Raw genomic sequence first — 17,666 nt, forward strand, 5'->3', positions numbered from 1 at the left:
GAGAGAGAGAGAGAGAGAGAGAGAGAGAGAGAGAGAGAGAGAGAGAGAAGAGAGAGAGAGAGAGAGAGAGAGAGAGAGAGCCTGAGTGTGAGAGAAATGTACAGTATTTCTCTTTCCCAGTCTGTTATATTTTGCTTAGCCTGACGATCTCTCTGCAAACAGCGCTCCTCTTGATAGCTGAATAATACTCTGTTGTGTACTTAGACCCTATTCTTTTTGCCTGTTATCTACCCCCATCCTTGCTCGCCAGGGCCTGACCCTCCTCCATTTTCTGACTAGGTCCTCTTGCTGGAAGCTGCTGAGCAGCCTTCAGGCCCAGACAATGACCTGCCACCCCCGCAGAGCACCCCGCCAACCTGGAATGAGGACTTCTTGCCAGATGCCATTCCCATTGCTCACCCAGGGCCCCGAAGGAGAAGACCCACAGGTCCAGCTGGTGAGCAGGGCCCGCTGGGGAGGAATCCGGCCAGGGAATGAGGTCCGAGTGGGTGCCCAGGGCCTCCACACATAGGCCACACCCTGGCCTCCTGGGTTTGATTTGCTCATTTAGTGTGTTGAAACTTGAAGTAATTGCTAAGAAATGGTGGATTAAGCACAACACCAGGAGTTCACATTCTTCTTAGAAAAATGTAAGATCTGGCCAGGTCTTGTGCCATAGGTCTGTGATCCCAGCTACCTGGGAGGCTGAGGCAGGAGGATTATAAGGTTTTTTTTTTGTTGTTTTTTCGAGACAGGGTTTCTCTGTGGCTTTGGAGCCTGTCCTGGAACTAGCTCTGTAGACCAGCCAGGCTGGTCTCGAACTCACAGAGATCCGCCTGCCTCTGCCTCCCGAGTGCTGGGATTAAAGGCGTGTGCCACCACTGCCCAGTTTCTATTTTTTTTCTAATTGAAATAAATTCATAAATATAGAATTCACCATTTATCCCATTTACAGTTATGCTGAAGGGTGTAGGTATAACTTGGTAATAGGGAAGTATCCTGGGTTCAATCTCCAGCACCCTTGTGACCAACATAAAGGATCTTCTAAAAGGGTAATCAGAGGCTGGCAAGATGGCTCGGCAGGTAAAGGAACTTGCCACCAAGTCTGAGAACCTGAGTTCAGTCCTCCAGCTCCACCTGGTAGAAGGAGAGAATTGAGGAGCCAGGCATAGTGGCGCACACCTTTAATTCCAGCACTCAGGAGGCAGAGGCAGGCGGATCTCTGTGAGTTGGAAGCCAGCCTGGTCTACAGAGTGAGTTCTAGGACAGCAGGAATGTTTCACAAAGAAACCCTGTCTTGGGGGAAAATCAACTCAAATCAAATAGAACAAAACTTTAGCTGGGTGGTGGTGGCTCACGCCTTTAATCCCAACACTCGGGAGGCAGAGGCAGGCAGATCTCTGTGAGTTCGAGGCCAGCCTCGTCTGGTCTATGAAGTGAGATCCACAACAGTCAGAGCTGTTAAACAGAAAGACACTATCTCAAAAAAAGTGTGTGTGGGGGGGGGGGGGGGGGAATTATAAGCTTAAGGTCTGCCTGAGCCACAGTGAATTTATGTCCAGCCTGGGCAACTTAGCAAAACACTACCCTGTCTCAAAGTATAAAATGGACTTGGGGGCGTGGCTCAGTGTAGAGCCCCTGCTTATTATGTGTGAGGTTCTGGATTCATGTCCCAGGGTGGTAATAAACAAAATGACAAGTCTGGAAGCATTCAGCTGCTCCTAAGCCACGTGGAGCCCTATAGATCCATTCTAAGCTCTGTTGTCCTGCTCCAGCCTTCTGTGTGCTAGAATTGCAGACCTGGGCCACCATACTTGGCTCCCTTTCTGTAGATTCTCCCTGGAGGTCGAGGCTCTGCGCCCAGGCAGCAGAATGGCGCTGTTGTTTGTGGCCAACTCGGTTGCAGTTGTCAGTGCCTGCTTGTCCTGGTGTCTTTCCTGTTGCTGGATGAAACACTGAAGGAAAAGTGGCCTAGGGGAAGTGAGGGTTTGTTTCCCTTTACAGATCAGTCCGTTACTGAAGGAAGTCAGGGAAGGAAGCTGAAGCAAAAACCGTGAAGAACTTTTGCTTCCTGGCTCACACTCCGGGCTCATTCCTGGCTCACTCCTGGCTCACTCCCAGTTCACACTCCCAGCTCATTCCTGGCTCACACACCCAGCTCACACACCCAGCTCACTCCCTGCTCACACTTTTGGCTCACACTCCCAGCTCACTCCTGGATCACACTCCCAGTTCACACTCCCGGCTCCCTCCCAACTCACTCCCAGCTCACACTCCCGGCTCACTCCTGGCTCACTCCCAGTTCACACTCCCAGCTCACTCCCAGTTCACACCCCCAGCTCACTCCCAGTTCATACTCTCGGCTCACTTCCAGTTCACACCCCCGGCTCACTCCCAGTTCATACTCTCTGCTCACTCCTAGTTCACACTCCTGGCTCACTCCCAGTTCACACTCCCGGCTCACTCCCAGGCTCATGCTTATTTAGCCTTCATACACAGACCAGACCACCCACCTTGGTATGGCACCACCTCACAGTGTGGGGCCTCCTACATCAGTTGACCGAGAAGACAAACCCCACAGACAGGCCCCAGGCCAATCTTATCCAGGCAGTTCTCAGTTGAGACTGGCTTGTCAGGTGACTCAAGGCTGTGTCAAGTTGACGTTTATGCTGACTGTGGTGGGCATCTGGCTCGTGCTGGCTTCAGGTGTTGACTGTGGGGGTGTCTGTGGGGGTGGAGAGGGCAGTTAACTAGAAGGTTGACAGGGTCACTGTCTCCTGGGGTTAGTCCCTAGATATTTTCATAAATTCATGTGTGTCTCCACACAAGGTCCATAGGAGGATGTCTGTCACCTTCCACATTACTCCACTGAGACAGGGTCTCTCGCTGAACCTGGATGTAGGCTGGAGGTCCACAAGCCCCCATGGTCCCCTCGTCTCTGGCACCCCACTCCAATAGTGCTGGGGTTATAGTGGCAGACAGTCAGGCCTGGCTTTATCAAGGCCTGTGGACAGCAGAGTTAACAGAGGTCACTGCCCCAGGTCACCCAGTTTGCTGGTGATCCACAGCCCCACAAGACCCCGGGGGCATGATTTGCTTCTCTCTTCATTCTTGCAGCGAATTCCAGGATTCACCTCTGAGATCACACTCCTGCCCTTTATCCCATCTCCCCAAGGACACAGGCCCCAAATCTCCTTCGTGGATTGTCTCAAAACTCACTGATGTGCTTGACTGGGACTTTATCAGAGAAAGTGAAGTTCCAGCAATGGCCAGAAGGTGGCAGACACTCCCTACTAATGGTGACTCCTGCCTCCGTGGCCTGAGGAGGTCCCCAGCAAGAGGCACTTTTTAGAACACACACACACACACACACACAGAGAGAGAGAGAGAGAGAGAGAGAGAGAGAGAGAGAGAGAGAGAGAGAGAGAGAGAGAGAGAGAGAGACTGCCAGCCCAACTCTTCCTCATGGACCAGGGTCTAATGCAATTTAAATGGTGAGCACCATGAATGACCCTTAGTTGACTTAGCCATGAGACAAAGTTCTCCTGCCACCAGACTGTCCCTGAACGTTTGATTCTCCTGCCTCAGCTTCTGTAGCGCTGGGATAACTGGACCTGCACCACGGCTGCTCTCAGGCCTCTAGAACATTTCAAGAGGATAGTGCTTCAAGGCAGGAGGCCTGACCCTGTAGACCCTGCAGGGCAGCTTGGGCTCAGCTGCCACAAGTGCTGGACCTTAAGCAAGAAAGAACAGATTTGACGTGTGAAAACAAGCTATACCCTGGCTCTGTAGCCAGGAGCAGGAGTTTGTTCCTCTCTGCTGCTCAGTTTACCCATGTGTAAAAGGGGGGAGCAAACACAGTTATTGGGATCCCAGAAGGGAAAGACAGCTTGTCAGCTCTAATGGCTGGTACACCCAGGAGGCTGGGGTGTGGCTCAGTGGGAGAGCCCCTGCCTAGAATCCCCCAGTGAGGGGCTGGGGTGTGGCTCAGTGGGAGAGCCCCTGCCTAGAATCCCCCAGTGAGGGGCTGGGGTGTGACTCAGTGGGAGAGCCCCTGCCTAGAATCCCCCAGTGAGGGGCTGGGGTGTGGCTCAATGGGAGAGCACCTGTCAACAACTCAGCTGAGCACAGAGTCTATGTGCCCAGAACTGGAGCCTCCATGGCACTCTGAGTCTACAGTGCTCATCCATTATTCTCTCCCCCAGGGCCTCCAGGACAGATGGGACCACCGGGGCCTGCAGGGCCCCCAGGTTCCAAAGGTGACCGGGGCCAGACAGGAGAAAAGGGACCAGTAGGACCTCCAGGTAAGGAATCTTTGTCCGCTGGAGTAAGAGACTGTGATTTGCTTTGTACCTGAGCAGTGGTGACATTCCGTGCACTCTAATCTTGCTTGTTAGCCTCAAATCCATTGCATTTCCTATCACCCTTCTCCCTCTCCAATCTTGGGGTACCACAGGACAAAATTCTATAAGGGCCTTTAGGGTGGGGTGGGGCTGCTAAGGACTAGGGGTTTGTCCCAAGCACATGAAACATCACTCAGGAATCCCACGATCCCCTGAGTGCTGCAGAACCCCAGCCCCTGCTCAGAACTGGCCCACCCTCGGTCCTTGCTGCAGAGCTCAACTCCTCTAGAGTCCTGATCCACTTCTTCAAATGCTATGACGTCTGTCCTCTGCTGTCCCCGTGTCCCCTCCCTGGAAGGGGAACCCTTCTCATTAACCCTCCTTTGGTGCGGAGGCCCGTCACTGAGTGCCCCAATGACCCCGGCCACTCCTCTGCCCTTTCAGGCCTTCATTACCTGTCTGTGACGTCACACTGGTCAGTCTCATTTAACCCTTTGCTCTGCATTGTAGGTCTCCTGGGGCCACCGGGACCACGCGGGCTCCCTGGAGAGATGGGGCGCCCTGGTCCACCAGGCCCTCCTGGCCCTGCAGGCAGTCCCAGCCTCTTGCCAAACAGCCCCCAAGGTGTCCTGTATTCCCTGCAGCCACCCACAGACAAGGAGAGTGAGTGCTGGGTGCCGGGGTGGGAGGGACCGGCTGAGCTAAGTTGTCTGTACGGGAAAACTAGAATTCCCCTAGGGATCCTAGAGAAGCTGGGAGCCCACCATGGTGGGGATCAGCCAGGAAATGAGACTTTGTTCTGAAGGAGGATTGCCTGAGAAAATGGCGTGGCCTCCAACCCTGCTCTGGGCCTCAAGGCTCACCTGACTGGGTCTGACACACCCCACTTACAACTGTAATTGGCTCTATTCACTGGCAAGGCGACCCCACCGCGGACACAACTTGTCACGTTTCCTTCTAAGGTCTCATCACAGTGAGACTCCCAACAGTGTTCCCTAAGCACAAAATGTGACGAAATAGATCTACGTGGTCTCTAGGGACCTCAGGGTGGTTATGGGCCAAAGAGTACAAAACACACCAGCTTTATGAGGACACAGCCCGAAGGGGTTAAAGACTCTGGGTCTAGGGACCTCTTTGAGGGTGGGAGTCTGTTACTCTGAAAGGAACAGCAAGCTTGAATAGGGACCAAACACTAACCCAAAACCTAAGCCTAACTATAGCCCTGTCCCTAACTCAAATGATACCCTAGCCCTAATGTTAACCCTAACCCTAACCCTAAACCTAGCCCTAACCATAACCATAACCATAACTCTAACCATAACCATAATCATAACCATAACACTAACCCTAACCCCTGGGGTTATTTTAAAATCTTGGAGAAGCTGGGCATGATATCACAAACCTAAATTCCTGCTCTCGGGAAGCTGAGGCAGGACAATTACTGCTAGCTTTAAGCCAATCTGGAATATATAACAAACTCAAGGCCTGTCTAAGCTACACAGGGAAACCCTGTCTCAAAAAAAAAAATTAAGTGTATTTTTAAAAAATTAGGGCTGGGGCACATGGCTCAATGGTGGAGGCCCTGCCTAGAATCCCCCAGTGAGGGGCTGGGGTGTGGCTCAGTGGTAGAGCACCTGCCTAGAATCCCCCAGTGAGGGGCCGGGGTGTGGCTCAGTGGTAGAGCACCTGCCTAGAATCCCCCAGTGAGGGGCTGGGGTGTGGCTCAGTGATAGAACATCTATATAGTATGCATGAGACATGGGACTCAATCTCCAGTACCACATAAATAAATAAACAATTGCATCAGAAGAAGAGCAATCTAAAGTAAGCTTACTATATTTACTTATCAGTAGGGGCGTGCCACCGTTCACGTGTAGAGGTCATAGGATGGACCACTTGTAGAAGACCATGCGGGTCCTGGGGCTCAAACTCTGGTCGTCAGGCTTGGTGGCAGATGCCTTTACCCTCTGAGCCATCGTGCCAGTTCCCAAAGTGAAATCCCGAAGAAGAGGACGGGTAGGGTCTGTGACTGACAGTATGGTATGGAGTTCATGTTAGCTGTCACAGGAAGGGAGTAGGGGAGACCCCTGTTCATCCCCAGTACATAAAACACAAACCTCACCTTAGCACTGATAACTTCCTGCGTCCAGGCCTCAGTTTCCCCAGTTGTAAAGCCATGCTCCCTAAGGAAGCCACTCTGGAGGTTGAAACACGCAGTCCCTGGGTGCTTACAGTCAGAGTTGGGCTTGTCCCCAAGGTCAGATGGGTGTCTAGGTGGGTTCAGAGGGTCCCAGGTGGGGCAAAGGCCAGTTCTGACTTACATCTGTAGCCTGGGCTTCCTTGAAGAAATGCCCCTAGTTAGGGAACAGGCAGATGTGTTGAGGAGCAGGTAATGATCATAATGGCCACTAAAATATACCCACAAGCCACGAGGAGCCCAACAGAGGATCCACTCTGATGTACATGTATACATGCATGTGTGTGTACATGCGTGAACATGTGTATGTGCTATGTATGTGTTTGTGCAGGTGTGTACCTGTGTGCGTAAAGGGCAAAGGTTGAGCTCTCCACGTTATTATTAGAGACAGGGTCTCCCACTGCCCCTGGAGCGTGCTGATTGGGCAGTCAACAAAGCTGGTGTTTCCAGGCCCCAGTGTTGAGATTGCAGGCAGGCGCTACCACTCCCAGCTTTTATGTGGATGCTGGGGATTCAAACTCAGGTCTTCAAGCTTGTGTGGCAAGTGCTCTAACCACTGATCCACCTCCCCACCCCTAACCCTGACTGCTTCTGAGCAATAAATGCAGTGTGTCCATTCACACACAGGGTGAGGGTGCTGGACTCAGCTCTGGGGAGCCCACTAACCCCTCAGACTTGGCCTCCAGATTGGCCACCTTCACCCCACCCGATCACTGATCATGTGACTCTCTCTGCAGATGGAGACTCCCAGCTGAACCCTGCTGTGGTTGACACAGTGCTGACAGGTGTCCCAGGTCCCCGGGGTCCCCCTGGCCCCCCTGGTGAGTGGATTGAAGATTCTTTCTTGGGCTTGTCCTGAGAACAAAGGTCTTTTTCCTACTTTATCTATTTATTTGTTGAGACAAGGTAACATGTAGCCCAGGCTGGCCTCTCATTCTCTGTGTGACCAAGGATAATGTTTGACTTCCAGTCCTCCTGCCTCTAGCTCCCAAGTTCTGGGATTGCTGAAGTAGCCCCACTCCACCTGGTCTGTGTTATGCTAGGAACCCACCCAGTCAAGTTTGCTACCCAGTTTCATCCTTAGTACTGAGTCCAGGGGTCTTGGGGCAACTGAAGGGCAGATGGTTCTAGGTTTCCAAATTGGCAGAAGACTGACAGGCTAGGCTTGGATATTGTGAGTGAGCTCCCTGCTCAGTCACCAGGTCTCAGGATTGGGGTGACCAGGTGGATTAGAAAGGGAAGAAGAAGCCGGGCAGTGGTGGCGCACGCCTTTAATCCCAGCACTCGGGAGGCAGTGGCAGGCGGATCTCTGGGAGTTCGAGGCCAGCCTGGTCTACAAGAGCTAGTTCCAGGACAGGCACCAAAAGCTACAGAGAAACCCTGTTTTGAAAAAAAAAAGAAAGGGAAGAAGATGGGTGGATGGAGGTGGGCCTCTGAGAACTGAGGGTGGGAGGGATATGGAGAATCTGAGTCTTTTCTGATATTCACCAAATATTCATTTGCTACTAGTGGGAAGGGGGAAGACCCAGGGCAAGGTCAGAATGCTGGGAATGCCCCTGTTCAGATCTGGTGGGGAAGCAGTGAGCTTTTCTGTCCTTAAGTGTTCACCAATGACTACCCACAGGTCCCCCAGGACCACATGGTCCTCCAGGACCTCCAGGAGCACCTGGATCCCAGGTAAGGACTCAGCCATTTCTATTGTAGTTCAGGGAATAGCCTGCAGTGTTAATGTCCCAGTGTGATACAATTCCCATTCTTTTGATGAGCTCAGTCCCAGAGAGCTTAGATGTTTCTGGAAGCCACATAGACATTCTCAGCAGGTCATCCAGTGATGCCCGAACCCTTGTTTCTACTGGAGATCACCTATTGGAGAGGAAGCAAGGCCCTAAGCCTAGAATTGCTCTGCCTCTCCAGCCCTGTGCTCCATCAGTTTAGAGAAGGGAATACAAGTGCTGATGCCCTGATCTAGGGACAAGGCTGGTAGTGAAAGGAGACTGGGTTGTGAGACCAGGTGAGGTGTCGTGTCTTATCTCTGTGAAGGTTTCTGTCATATGGGTGGAACTGATTGAGCTGGGAGTGATTTCTTATGCAATTGTTTACATTTCTAGAAGGTTCCTCTGGCTCACTGTATGAGTGTGGGAGCTAGGGTTCCAACTTGGTGAAAGGTTGAGGAGTACATTGTGATCATCTGGGTGCCAGGAGATGACTGCATATTTAAGCTCTGGGTTCAGCACATGTAAACGCTGGATCCGCACATATAAGACCCTTCCTGCCTTGGCCACTTGTAGGTTTTTCTGCCCAAGTGCTAAGTCACCTGTTTCCATCCTCTGCTTAATACTCATGCTTGGCATTGATTTACTGTATAAGAGATTAGATCAAAAGCTTGCCCAAGACTCAGTGTCAGACCTCTGCTGTGGATGAGTTGCAGACACAGTCAGGTCCCAAGTTTGGACTTCTAGCTTCCTCTTCTGCTGGGACCCAGTATATGTGGGGCCAGAAGCAGAAAACATCAAAGGCAAGAGAGCCCCACTGACCTTTTATTCCAGGGACTGATAGATGAGTGGGTTGTGGCAAGGTCATCTGTAAGTATGGGCTGGGCACTGGGAAATTGGGAGCCATGTCTGTGCTCAACCCCATAGTGTCTCTAAACAAAGGCTTGTCTGTCCCAACTAGGAGAGGGGTTGGAGAGCAAGAACCAGGTACAGCCTGAGCTGCCCCAACAGAAAAGGGGTGACTTCGAGAGCACCCGGGACTCCTGCCAGGGAGTGTGGCAAGAGTGGAAATGACCTAAAGTTTGGACTTGTCCTGGGAAAGTCTAGTCACAGCTTACCTGGATTAATATGCCAAGTCGTCCGGAGTTGTGTAGCATAAGGTCATAGATTCATGATCTGTATGCCTGGGAAGATCTCTTTGGTTCTCTGAACCTCCCAGAGTCTGGTGCTTAAACAGCTGGCCTCCATGACCCTTCTCAAACACAAGAATTTATGGGTCTCAGCTCTAGTCTCCAAGGCCAAAGAGACTGATATCAGGGTCAGAGGGTGGAGGATGGTCTCTGCTGAATACCTACTGTGTGCTGATACATACACTATCAGGGAGTAGCTTTCATCATGTATTTAAGCCTCACTACCTGCTATCCAGACTACACTTTATTATACTGATTTATCAGAACTGGCAGGTGAGGCTCAGAGAGATTAAATGATTTCCCCAAAGTCACACAGCTGCACAATAGTACTGCTGGAATTTTGGACTCAGAAATGTCAGCCTCCAAAACTTAACTTCTCCTGTGCCTCTGCCTAGTAAAAAATGACAGGAACAACTTTGACAACATTTCTAGAACCCAGGCTAGTTTAAGCTCCTGCTTAGTGTTAATCTACTCCACCCCCTTTATAGCAGTAAGATGAGTATCATTATTAATCATCTTTAGAGGTGAGCAGTGGAGGCACAGAGAGGTTAAGCAACCCTCTCAAAGTCACAAAGTAGTCATTGGCCATGTATATGCTATGCTATGAGGCTAGCCTTACTGGTTCCATTTAATAGATAGAGAAACAGAGCCCAGAAGCAAAGGCGATTTAATGAACATCCACAAGAGCTAACACATAAGTTCCCTAAGTCCTCCATTTCAGATCCAATACACGTCTGTATGACGGGCTGCACATGTCCTGATGTATGCCCTCCCTCCCTTGTCTCACCCCAGACCGTCTGTCTTCAGTCTCTGCATGTCACCCAATATCTTGACCATGAGACTTGCTTCCTAGGGTGAGCCCAGTGTGAAGGAAGGAGAAGAGGACAAAGCCGCCGCTGCAGAGGTAACTGTGCCTGTTGGCAGTGTCCTCTGCTGTGGGTGGAATTTTCCATCCTGTCAGCCAGCTCCCAAATAACCACACAGAGACTTATTAATTATACATGTTTGGCTGGTAGCTTAGGATTGTTACTAACTAGTTCTTACTGCTTAAATTAACCTATACTTCTTTTCTATGTTCTACCATGTTCTGGCGGTACCTTTTTTCAGCCCAGCATGTTCATCTTTCTTCTTCCTGTGTCTCCTCGTGACTCCACCCTTCTTCATCCCAGCATTCTCTCAGTCTGATCTCCTGCCTAACCACCTAACCAACTGGCCTAGCTATTGGCCAGTTGGTTCTTTATTAAACCAATGATAGCAACACATCTTCACAGTGTACAAAAGGATTATTCCAAAGCATCTTGTACTAGCGGTGAAAGCTGGGCGCCCCAAGGCCAGCTCTGGGCTGGGTACTGGCTGCTGAGGATAGAGTCTCTCTTAGTCCCTAGGTAATTCCAGCCCAACACAGTGACAGTGTGAACAGTTTTGCAACTGTGGGCGTGCCACAGCTGCGGCAACTGACCCTGGGGTCTGGCACAGGAGGAGCCTTCTCAGGAGTGGCTGGTGGATGTAAGGCGCAACAGGTGGAGGAAGGGGCTTCAACTTCAGATCCTAATGAGGGATGATGGGAACAAGAAAAGCCTGGGGCAAGCAAGAGAAAACTGGGCCAAGAGCTTGGAGGTGGAGAAAAGGGAACTAGGGTGCCGGGGTCCCCAGGGGAAGCTGTAAAAGTAGGGCTGGGAACGTGGCTCAGTTGGTAGAGTGCTTGCCCAGCACGGATGAAGTTCAAGGTTGTCCTCCGCCAGCATGGGGGACCTTGAAAGGTGGAGGTCCAGTGAGGTGGGGAATCAAAAAAACAAATAAATGACAACAGCAAAAATTGGCTGGGAAGGGAAGTGCTTACTGAGGGCTTCCTGTATGTGTGGAAGGGATGAGCTGGGGGAGCTGGAGCAGAGTAGAGGAGGCCTGGGCTGCGGGAGTGAGGTTGAGCCAGGGCATGGGGAGTGGGATAGGAGCTTTGGGAAATTCTTGCTGTACTTAAGGAATGGGAGACCCTGGTGCTCAGGAGACTGAGACAGAAGAGACATGGGTTCAAGGCTAGCCTGGGCTACATAATGAGACCCTGTCTAATAAACAATCACAATGAAGCAAAGCACAAAAGGAAGGGAAGAAAAAGGGAAATCAGATGAGAGAGGTAGAAAGATGGGAGAAGGGGAAAAAGGAGAGGGAGAGAGGAGAGGGGAAGGACAGGGAGAAAAGGGGAAAGGAAAAGAGAGAGGAAGGAAGTGGAAGGAAGAAAAGGGAGGGGAGGGAGAGGAGGGGAGGGGAAGAAGGACATCTTGTCTGGAGGTCAGACAGAGAAACCCTAAAGACCCCATCCCCCTCCCAGAGCCCTTCCCCGGCTAAGAGACATGGACCCTGCCCATAGCGGCCTTCTGTTTCCTACTGGGGACTTCACTCTTAGCAACCAGTGAACTCTCTTTGACTCTGAGTGGAATAGCAGGTCTGCCGTGTTCCACAGGCCAAGCCACACAGCCACCTGGTTTGCTTGGCCCTGGTGTCCGCCTTCTCAAGGGCAGCAGCTCACCTTGGCATGGTCAGGTATCTCCACACACAAAGCCACGAGGATTGAAGTTCTGGCTATGTGCTGGCATTAGCTCCTACCAGCACTCTGGGAGGCTTGACTGTTTCCAGTCTCCTTCTGGCTTGGCCCAGCCTGCTCCACAACGCTGATGTGGCCAATGCTCTCGGGTGGACAGTCCAGGCAGGCGCCGTCACTTTCTCTACCTGTAGGCCCGGAGTTGCGTGCTCTCGCCTCTTGGTGTGTTCTGGAAGATGGTGTCCTAGTTAGAGTTCTGTTGCTGCGATAAACATTGTGACCGAAGGGACTCGGGGAGAAAAGGGTTCGTTTGGATTTCGGGTTACATGCTGTCATCAGGGAAGCCAAAGCTTGTAAGAGTTCTTCGTATATCCGGGCTAAAAGCAATCCAATAGTGTGTCCAATATTTGCAAAAGTTTTCCCCCATTTTATGAGTGAGTTTTCATTTGTAACATCATCCCTCATCGGGGAAGAATATCTCGTTTAAGGCACTTGATTGGTCATTGTTCTCAGTCACTGTTTGTATGTTAAGTGCTACATCAAAGAAGCCACCACCTAACACAAGGTTACAATTACCGACACCTACATTTCCTTCTAAAGGCTTTATGGCTTGGGCTCCTGCATTTAGCTGCACGACCTTTCTGAGATGATCTTTTATGTGGTGGGAAGCAGAGGGCTGCTGGAGCTCCAGCCAAGGCTCTCGAGAACAAGGGACGAGTCCGAGCTGGACAGACGGCTTGGCCGTTAATACATGCTGTTCGTCTGTTTGCTTTCTACTGCTGAGATAAACATCATGGCGGAAAGCGGCGTGGAGAGGAAAGGGGCGTTTCAGCTTACAGGTTACAGTCTATCATCAGGGGAAGTCGAGGCAGAGACTCAGGGTAGGAAGCTGGAGGCAGGAACTGATGCAGAAGCCATGGAGGAGTGCCGCTTACGGGCTTGCTTCCCGTGGATTCCTCAGCTGGCTTTCTGATACAGTCCAGGGCCACCTGCCCAGGGGATGGCACCGCCCACAGTGGACTGTGCCCTCCCACATCGATCAGAAACCAAGAAAATGCCCCATGGGTTGGCCTAGAAGCCAATCTGATGGGGGCATTGTCTCAACTGAGAGTACTTTTTCCAGATAACTCCGTCTTGTGTCAAACTAACAAACAGAATCATCATAGGGCACGCTGGGAAGGAGCCCTTAGAAAACCACGGCAGGAGAAGAACTTAGGCTTGAGCCCATTGCGTCTAGAGTTGAAGCCCCAGTTGGCACAATTCATGCTGTGTCGCTATGGAAATGCCGGCTGACTGGGTTTTGGGTTGGTCGTTAGTGAGCCCTGTTTGGAGCACCAGCCTGGGACACAGCCAGTGCTTGGCTCCGATGTCTGTTTGTAATGGTGTGGACATTGCGGAAGAGGCAGGGCTGTGAGGAATGTCCACTGTGTCTGCATAGCCTCGGCTCCTGTCCCACCCCAGCCTGACTGAGACCCTGAACTTGGCTTTTCATCTGCACCAGGGTGAGGGTGTGCAGCAGCTTCGAGAAGCCCTGAAGATCCTGGCAGAGAGGGTCCTCATCCTAGAACACATGATTGGGGTCCACGGTGAGTAGCATGCAGGCCTCCCACTTTCCCATGACCTACTGACCTCCTGGGGGTTGCTAAAGCTGTGTGGTCCCCTGATTTCAGGGACTCCACCATGTTAATGCCAGATGGCCTGCACTAAACACCTCTGCTCCTGTCCCTTGTCTGCTCAAGGACATTCAGTGTCAAACCCCACTCCCCGGCCTCAGGGGGATGGCCAGCCACACCTATGCAAGCCAGGCTGTCTCCCACCTCTATGGCTTGCCCAGGCCAGTCCCTCCACCTGCTGACCACTGACCACATCAGAATGTGGTGAAGCTGTCCTGAGTCCTCCTCTTTGTCCTAATCGTCCTTGTCACCATGAAAGGAGTTTCCCCCGCATCTTCCTGGGGAGTCCTTATCTAAGCTGGGGGTGGCTGGTTCCTCTGCAGGGTCTGAAGCTCAGGCCACTTGCTGTTGGTTAAAGCATAAGTGGGCGGGTGAGTCGAGAGGTGGTGACCGGAGGAACAAACAGCCGGGAGGGTGACTAGGAGGAAGGGTGGATGGGAGAAGGGGGGGTGGATGAAGGGATGGATGCGGGCACGAGGAGGTGGATCAAAGGGGGCACAGGGGGTGAGCACGTGGATCAATGGGAAAGTGAATGAGCCTGACTACAGGGGTGAAAGGATGAATGGGAGGGAAGCTGAATGGGGAAGTGTGTGTATGAATGGGTGAGTAAATTAATAGGTGAATGTGTGTGTGTGCTGCTGAATGAACAAATCCGTGAGTGCGTTTGTTAGTGAATGAGTAAGCGAGGCCTACTTGCCTCCTCTCACTGGGCTTGCCCAGGCTCTGGGGGCAGAGCCTGCTGGATAAACTGAGGCGGACTTGAACACCCCTGCTGCCTTCCTTCCAGATCCCCTGGCCTCCCCTGAAGGAGGCTCTGGGCAGGACGCAGCCCTGAGAGCCAATCTCAAGATGAAGCGGGGAGGCCCTCAACCTGATGGTATCCTGGCTGCCCTGCTGGGCCCTGACCCTGCACAAAAGAGCGTGGACCGGGCTGGCGACAGGAAGTAAGAACAAGCCCAGCCCTGGGGCTCAACAGCTACCGCACCCTGAAGACGCCCCATGTGGGGCTGGGCATCAGGCAGGGACGATTGTGAAAGACACTGGGAGCCTGGGGTCCGTGGGGTCAGAAGCTGCCTCCAAGGGGCAAGGCCCAGTGCAGACTAGCACCCTGACAGGACCTTTCTTTGCCCCTGTCCCCTCCCTCCCACTCCCGGCTGGAGACGGGGTCTGGGTGGGCTGGATGGCAGGCAGGAGAATAATCATGATTCTCAATGGCTGAGCCGCCGCTCCATTAGGGGTCAGGGCCAGCCCAGGTGCTTTCCCTATACTGTCTCATTTAACCCTTAAAAGGTAGGTCTGTGAGACCCACTCAGCGTGGGGACCGAGGTGTGGAGAGTACGCGTGACCAGATCCTGGATATCAGTGGGGGCGTGTATGGTATTGTAACCCAGGCCTCGCTGTTGCCGAAGCCATGACTTACGGCCCTGGCTAGCTTCTTCCCCTCTTCATGAGGTGCGTGGCCCAGGGCACTCCTGAGGCAGCGGGGCTGCTGGGAGGCAGGGCCACCTGAGAAGACATGGGGCACCCCAGGACTTTGGACCTGCCCCTCTTCTTCCGGTCTCTTCCTGGATCTGGGGACAAGGGGTAGCTTCCAAGGGGACTTGGGGACCAAGAGGTAGGGTCTTTGGGGCTGAGAGAAGCAGAGGCTTTTGAATCTGATTGGCAGCACTCCCTCCTGTCTCCCAGGCTTGCTGAGCCCACTGGCCCTCGCCTGTCCTCCCCCATAGAGAAGGAGAGAGCATTTAATGGGACTGTCCATCCAGGGTAGGGCCTACAGCCTCCATCACTGTCAGTCTTTCATGGAAGTCTCTAGAACCTTCTGTGTGGGTGGAACGCAAGCCCATGTCCCCTTGACCGAGAATCAAGCTGCCTATGTCCTAGGCTCGCTAGATGCCATGCCTTGGGGCTGGGTCCTAGCAGAGCTGGTCCACAGCACTGAAGGCCTCTCTGGCTTGTGCTGGCTTCTTATGACCCACCTACCCTGGGGCTCCTCCCACCGGGCCACAACCCCTTATACTCAGAGAGCAGAAGGCCTGGAACCACCCTCAGGTATGTCTCCCTGCCTGGCAGGAGTGACCATCCCTAAAGATCTTGGTGCTTACGCAAGGCTGTGTCCTTGTCCCCCTGGGCCCTGTTGGCTATCCCTGGACTCTTCTCTGTCTCTAACAAGAGGTGATCTGAGACCTGTGATGTTATTTCAAATAAAGGTGCTCTCCCCACTGTGGCCTTCCAGTGACTTGGCAGCTGTCGGGAGGCTGGACCTTCACCCAGCCAGAGAACTGATGAACAACTGTATCCAGCTCTGGGGTGACTTTAAGGTTTCCGGGGCAGAGGAACCCAAGAATTCAGCTAGAAGAGGAAAGGGACCCCTCAAAAATAGCTGTTTGGAGTACTTGAGATGGCTTTGTGGGTAAAAGCACTTGCCACCAAGCCTGGTGACTTGAGTGCAGTCCCCAGGACCCACGTAGCAGGAGAGAACTGGCTCCTGCCAGTTATCCTCTGACCTCCACGTGTGCCCCTACACACAAATGAATAAATAATCCATATTTTTAAGATGGGGCTGGAGAGATGTCTCAGCACCTAAGACAGGTTTCTGTCCTTGCAAGAGGATCCAAGGTCCGTGTGTGGCACCCACCTTGGGCAGCTCACAACCACCTGAAACTCCAGTTCTAGGGTGTCCAATGCCCTCTTCTGGCCTCTGCAGTTAGCCACACATACAAACACTCGGATGTGCATGAGTACACATAAATAAAAAAATAATTTTAAAAGAAGGAAGAGAAAAGGTTGGCCACTCTTTTCAGCAAGGCTGACTTTAAACTAAGTTGGGGCCCCAGCCCTACAAGGCAAAGAGTTGTAGTTTTGTTTTTTGAGACAGGATCTCACTATGAAGACCTGACTGATGGGAGTCCGACTATGTAGACCAGACTGGCTTTGAACTCACAGATTTCTGCCTGCCTCTGCATCCCGAGTGCTGGGATTATGGCATGCACCACCAGGCCAGTAGTACAAGGCAGAGTTAAACTGAGGGATGCCAAGTGGTGCATGACGTGAGGGAGGGGGAACATGTATAATTAACGCCTACTTCCCAAATGGGACAGATCAGCAGCCTAAAGAATGATTCAGACAAGCTTATCTTGACAGATTTGATGAGTTCATGAAGGGAAAAATACAGCTCCATTTCCTCCTTCGTAGGTGTCAATCACCCACCCACCCACCACGCTCCAATTTCACAGAGTTCCGAGTCTCAACACAGTCTGTACCAGCTTGAGTGTGGGATACAGTTAGTGTCAAAGCAGTAGAGGTGACCACAGACTCAGACAACGTAAGGCACAACAAACCAGACTCGGCAGCCGGTGAGAGGAGCTTGCTACACGAGCCCGGGGGCCTGAGTTCGATCCCTGGAACCGGCATCAAGGTGAAGGAGCGAGCCAGCTCCACAGTGCTGTCCTTTGACAGCTTTGACTTCCGCAGTGCATCCCACAGCACATGGCACACACACAATAACAATAAGTAATAACAATACTATAAAGACTCAGAATCTAGGAATGTTATATGTTAATGTGGAGTCTGCTTTTGCCCTTTCAAGGGGTCTGCTGCTCTGGGCAAGCAGTGTCTGGTCATGGGAGAGACGGCTTGTTTTCGTGGCATTCTGGGATGGGGAACGGCTGAAAGGTGGTGTGCTCTGAGGTGGAGTTATTCTGACTAGGGCTTAAGAGACAACTCAAATCGTACCAGGGCAGTGCAGATTCCCGTACCCTGTCTCTGTGCCTGTGCAGACCTGGGTCAGTGATAAATTAATTCCTCCCTAGAACACCAGCGAAGCCCAAATACTGAAGAAGCAAGCCCCGTAGATCAGGGTGGGGTCCAGAACGGCTGCTGGATCACTACAGACCTCGGTACCACCAGGCCGTGTCTGCGTGCCTGGGCCTCTCCAAACCAGAGTTGACATCTGCCCAGAGTTAAAATTCAGTGAAGAAGATGGACATCAAATATCCAGGAGAAGGCAGAGACCCTGGACCACTTCCGTAGCCTGGAA

The 17,666-nt window shown here is 52.2% G+C and overlaps 1 protein-coding gene across 3 annotated transcripts in view; it reads left to right on the forward strand.

Annotated features, from left to right (window-relative positions):
* The window catches only part of Col26a1 (collagen type XXVI alpha 1 chain), a 140,996-nt gene extending 125,144 nt beyond the window's left edge, over window positions 1-15,852 (forward strand). The window contains exons 5-12 of one of the 3 annotated variants that reach the window (XM_075976348.1): window positions 280-436; window positions 4,185-4,283; window positions 4,833-4,985; window positions 7,257-7,340; window positions 8,144-8,196; window positions 10,275-10,325; window positions 13,459-13,543; window positions 14,418-15,850. In XM_075976348.1, coding sequence (XP_075832463.1) covers window positions 280-436; window positions 4,185-4,283; window positions 4,833-4,985; window positions 7,257-7,340; window positions 8,144-8,196; window positions 10,275-10,325; window positions 13,459-13,543; window positions 14,418-14,578 — 843 coding nt within the window. In that variant the 3' untranslated portion in view covers window positions 14,579-15,850. Of the gene's footprint in view, window positions 1-279; window positions 437-4,184; window positions 4,284-4,832; window positions 4,986-7,256; window positions 7,341-8,143; window positions 8,197-10,274; window positions 10,326-13,458; window positions 13,544-14,417 lie in introns of all 3 variants that reach the window. The other 2 variants (XM_075976339.1, XM_075976355.1) reach the window with 2 other exon arrangements.
* The last annotated feature ends 1,814 nt before the right edge of the window (window positions 15,853-17,666 follow it).

The sequence above is a fragment of the Microtus pennsylvanicus genome, chromosome 1 (genome assembly GCF_037038515.1).
Source record: "Microtus pennsylvanicus isolate mMicPen1 chromosome 1, mMicPen1.hap1, whole genome shotgun sequence".
NCBI lineage: Eukaryota > Metazoa > Chordata > Mammalia > Rodentia > Cricetidae > Microtus > Microtus pennsylvanicus.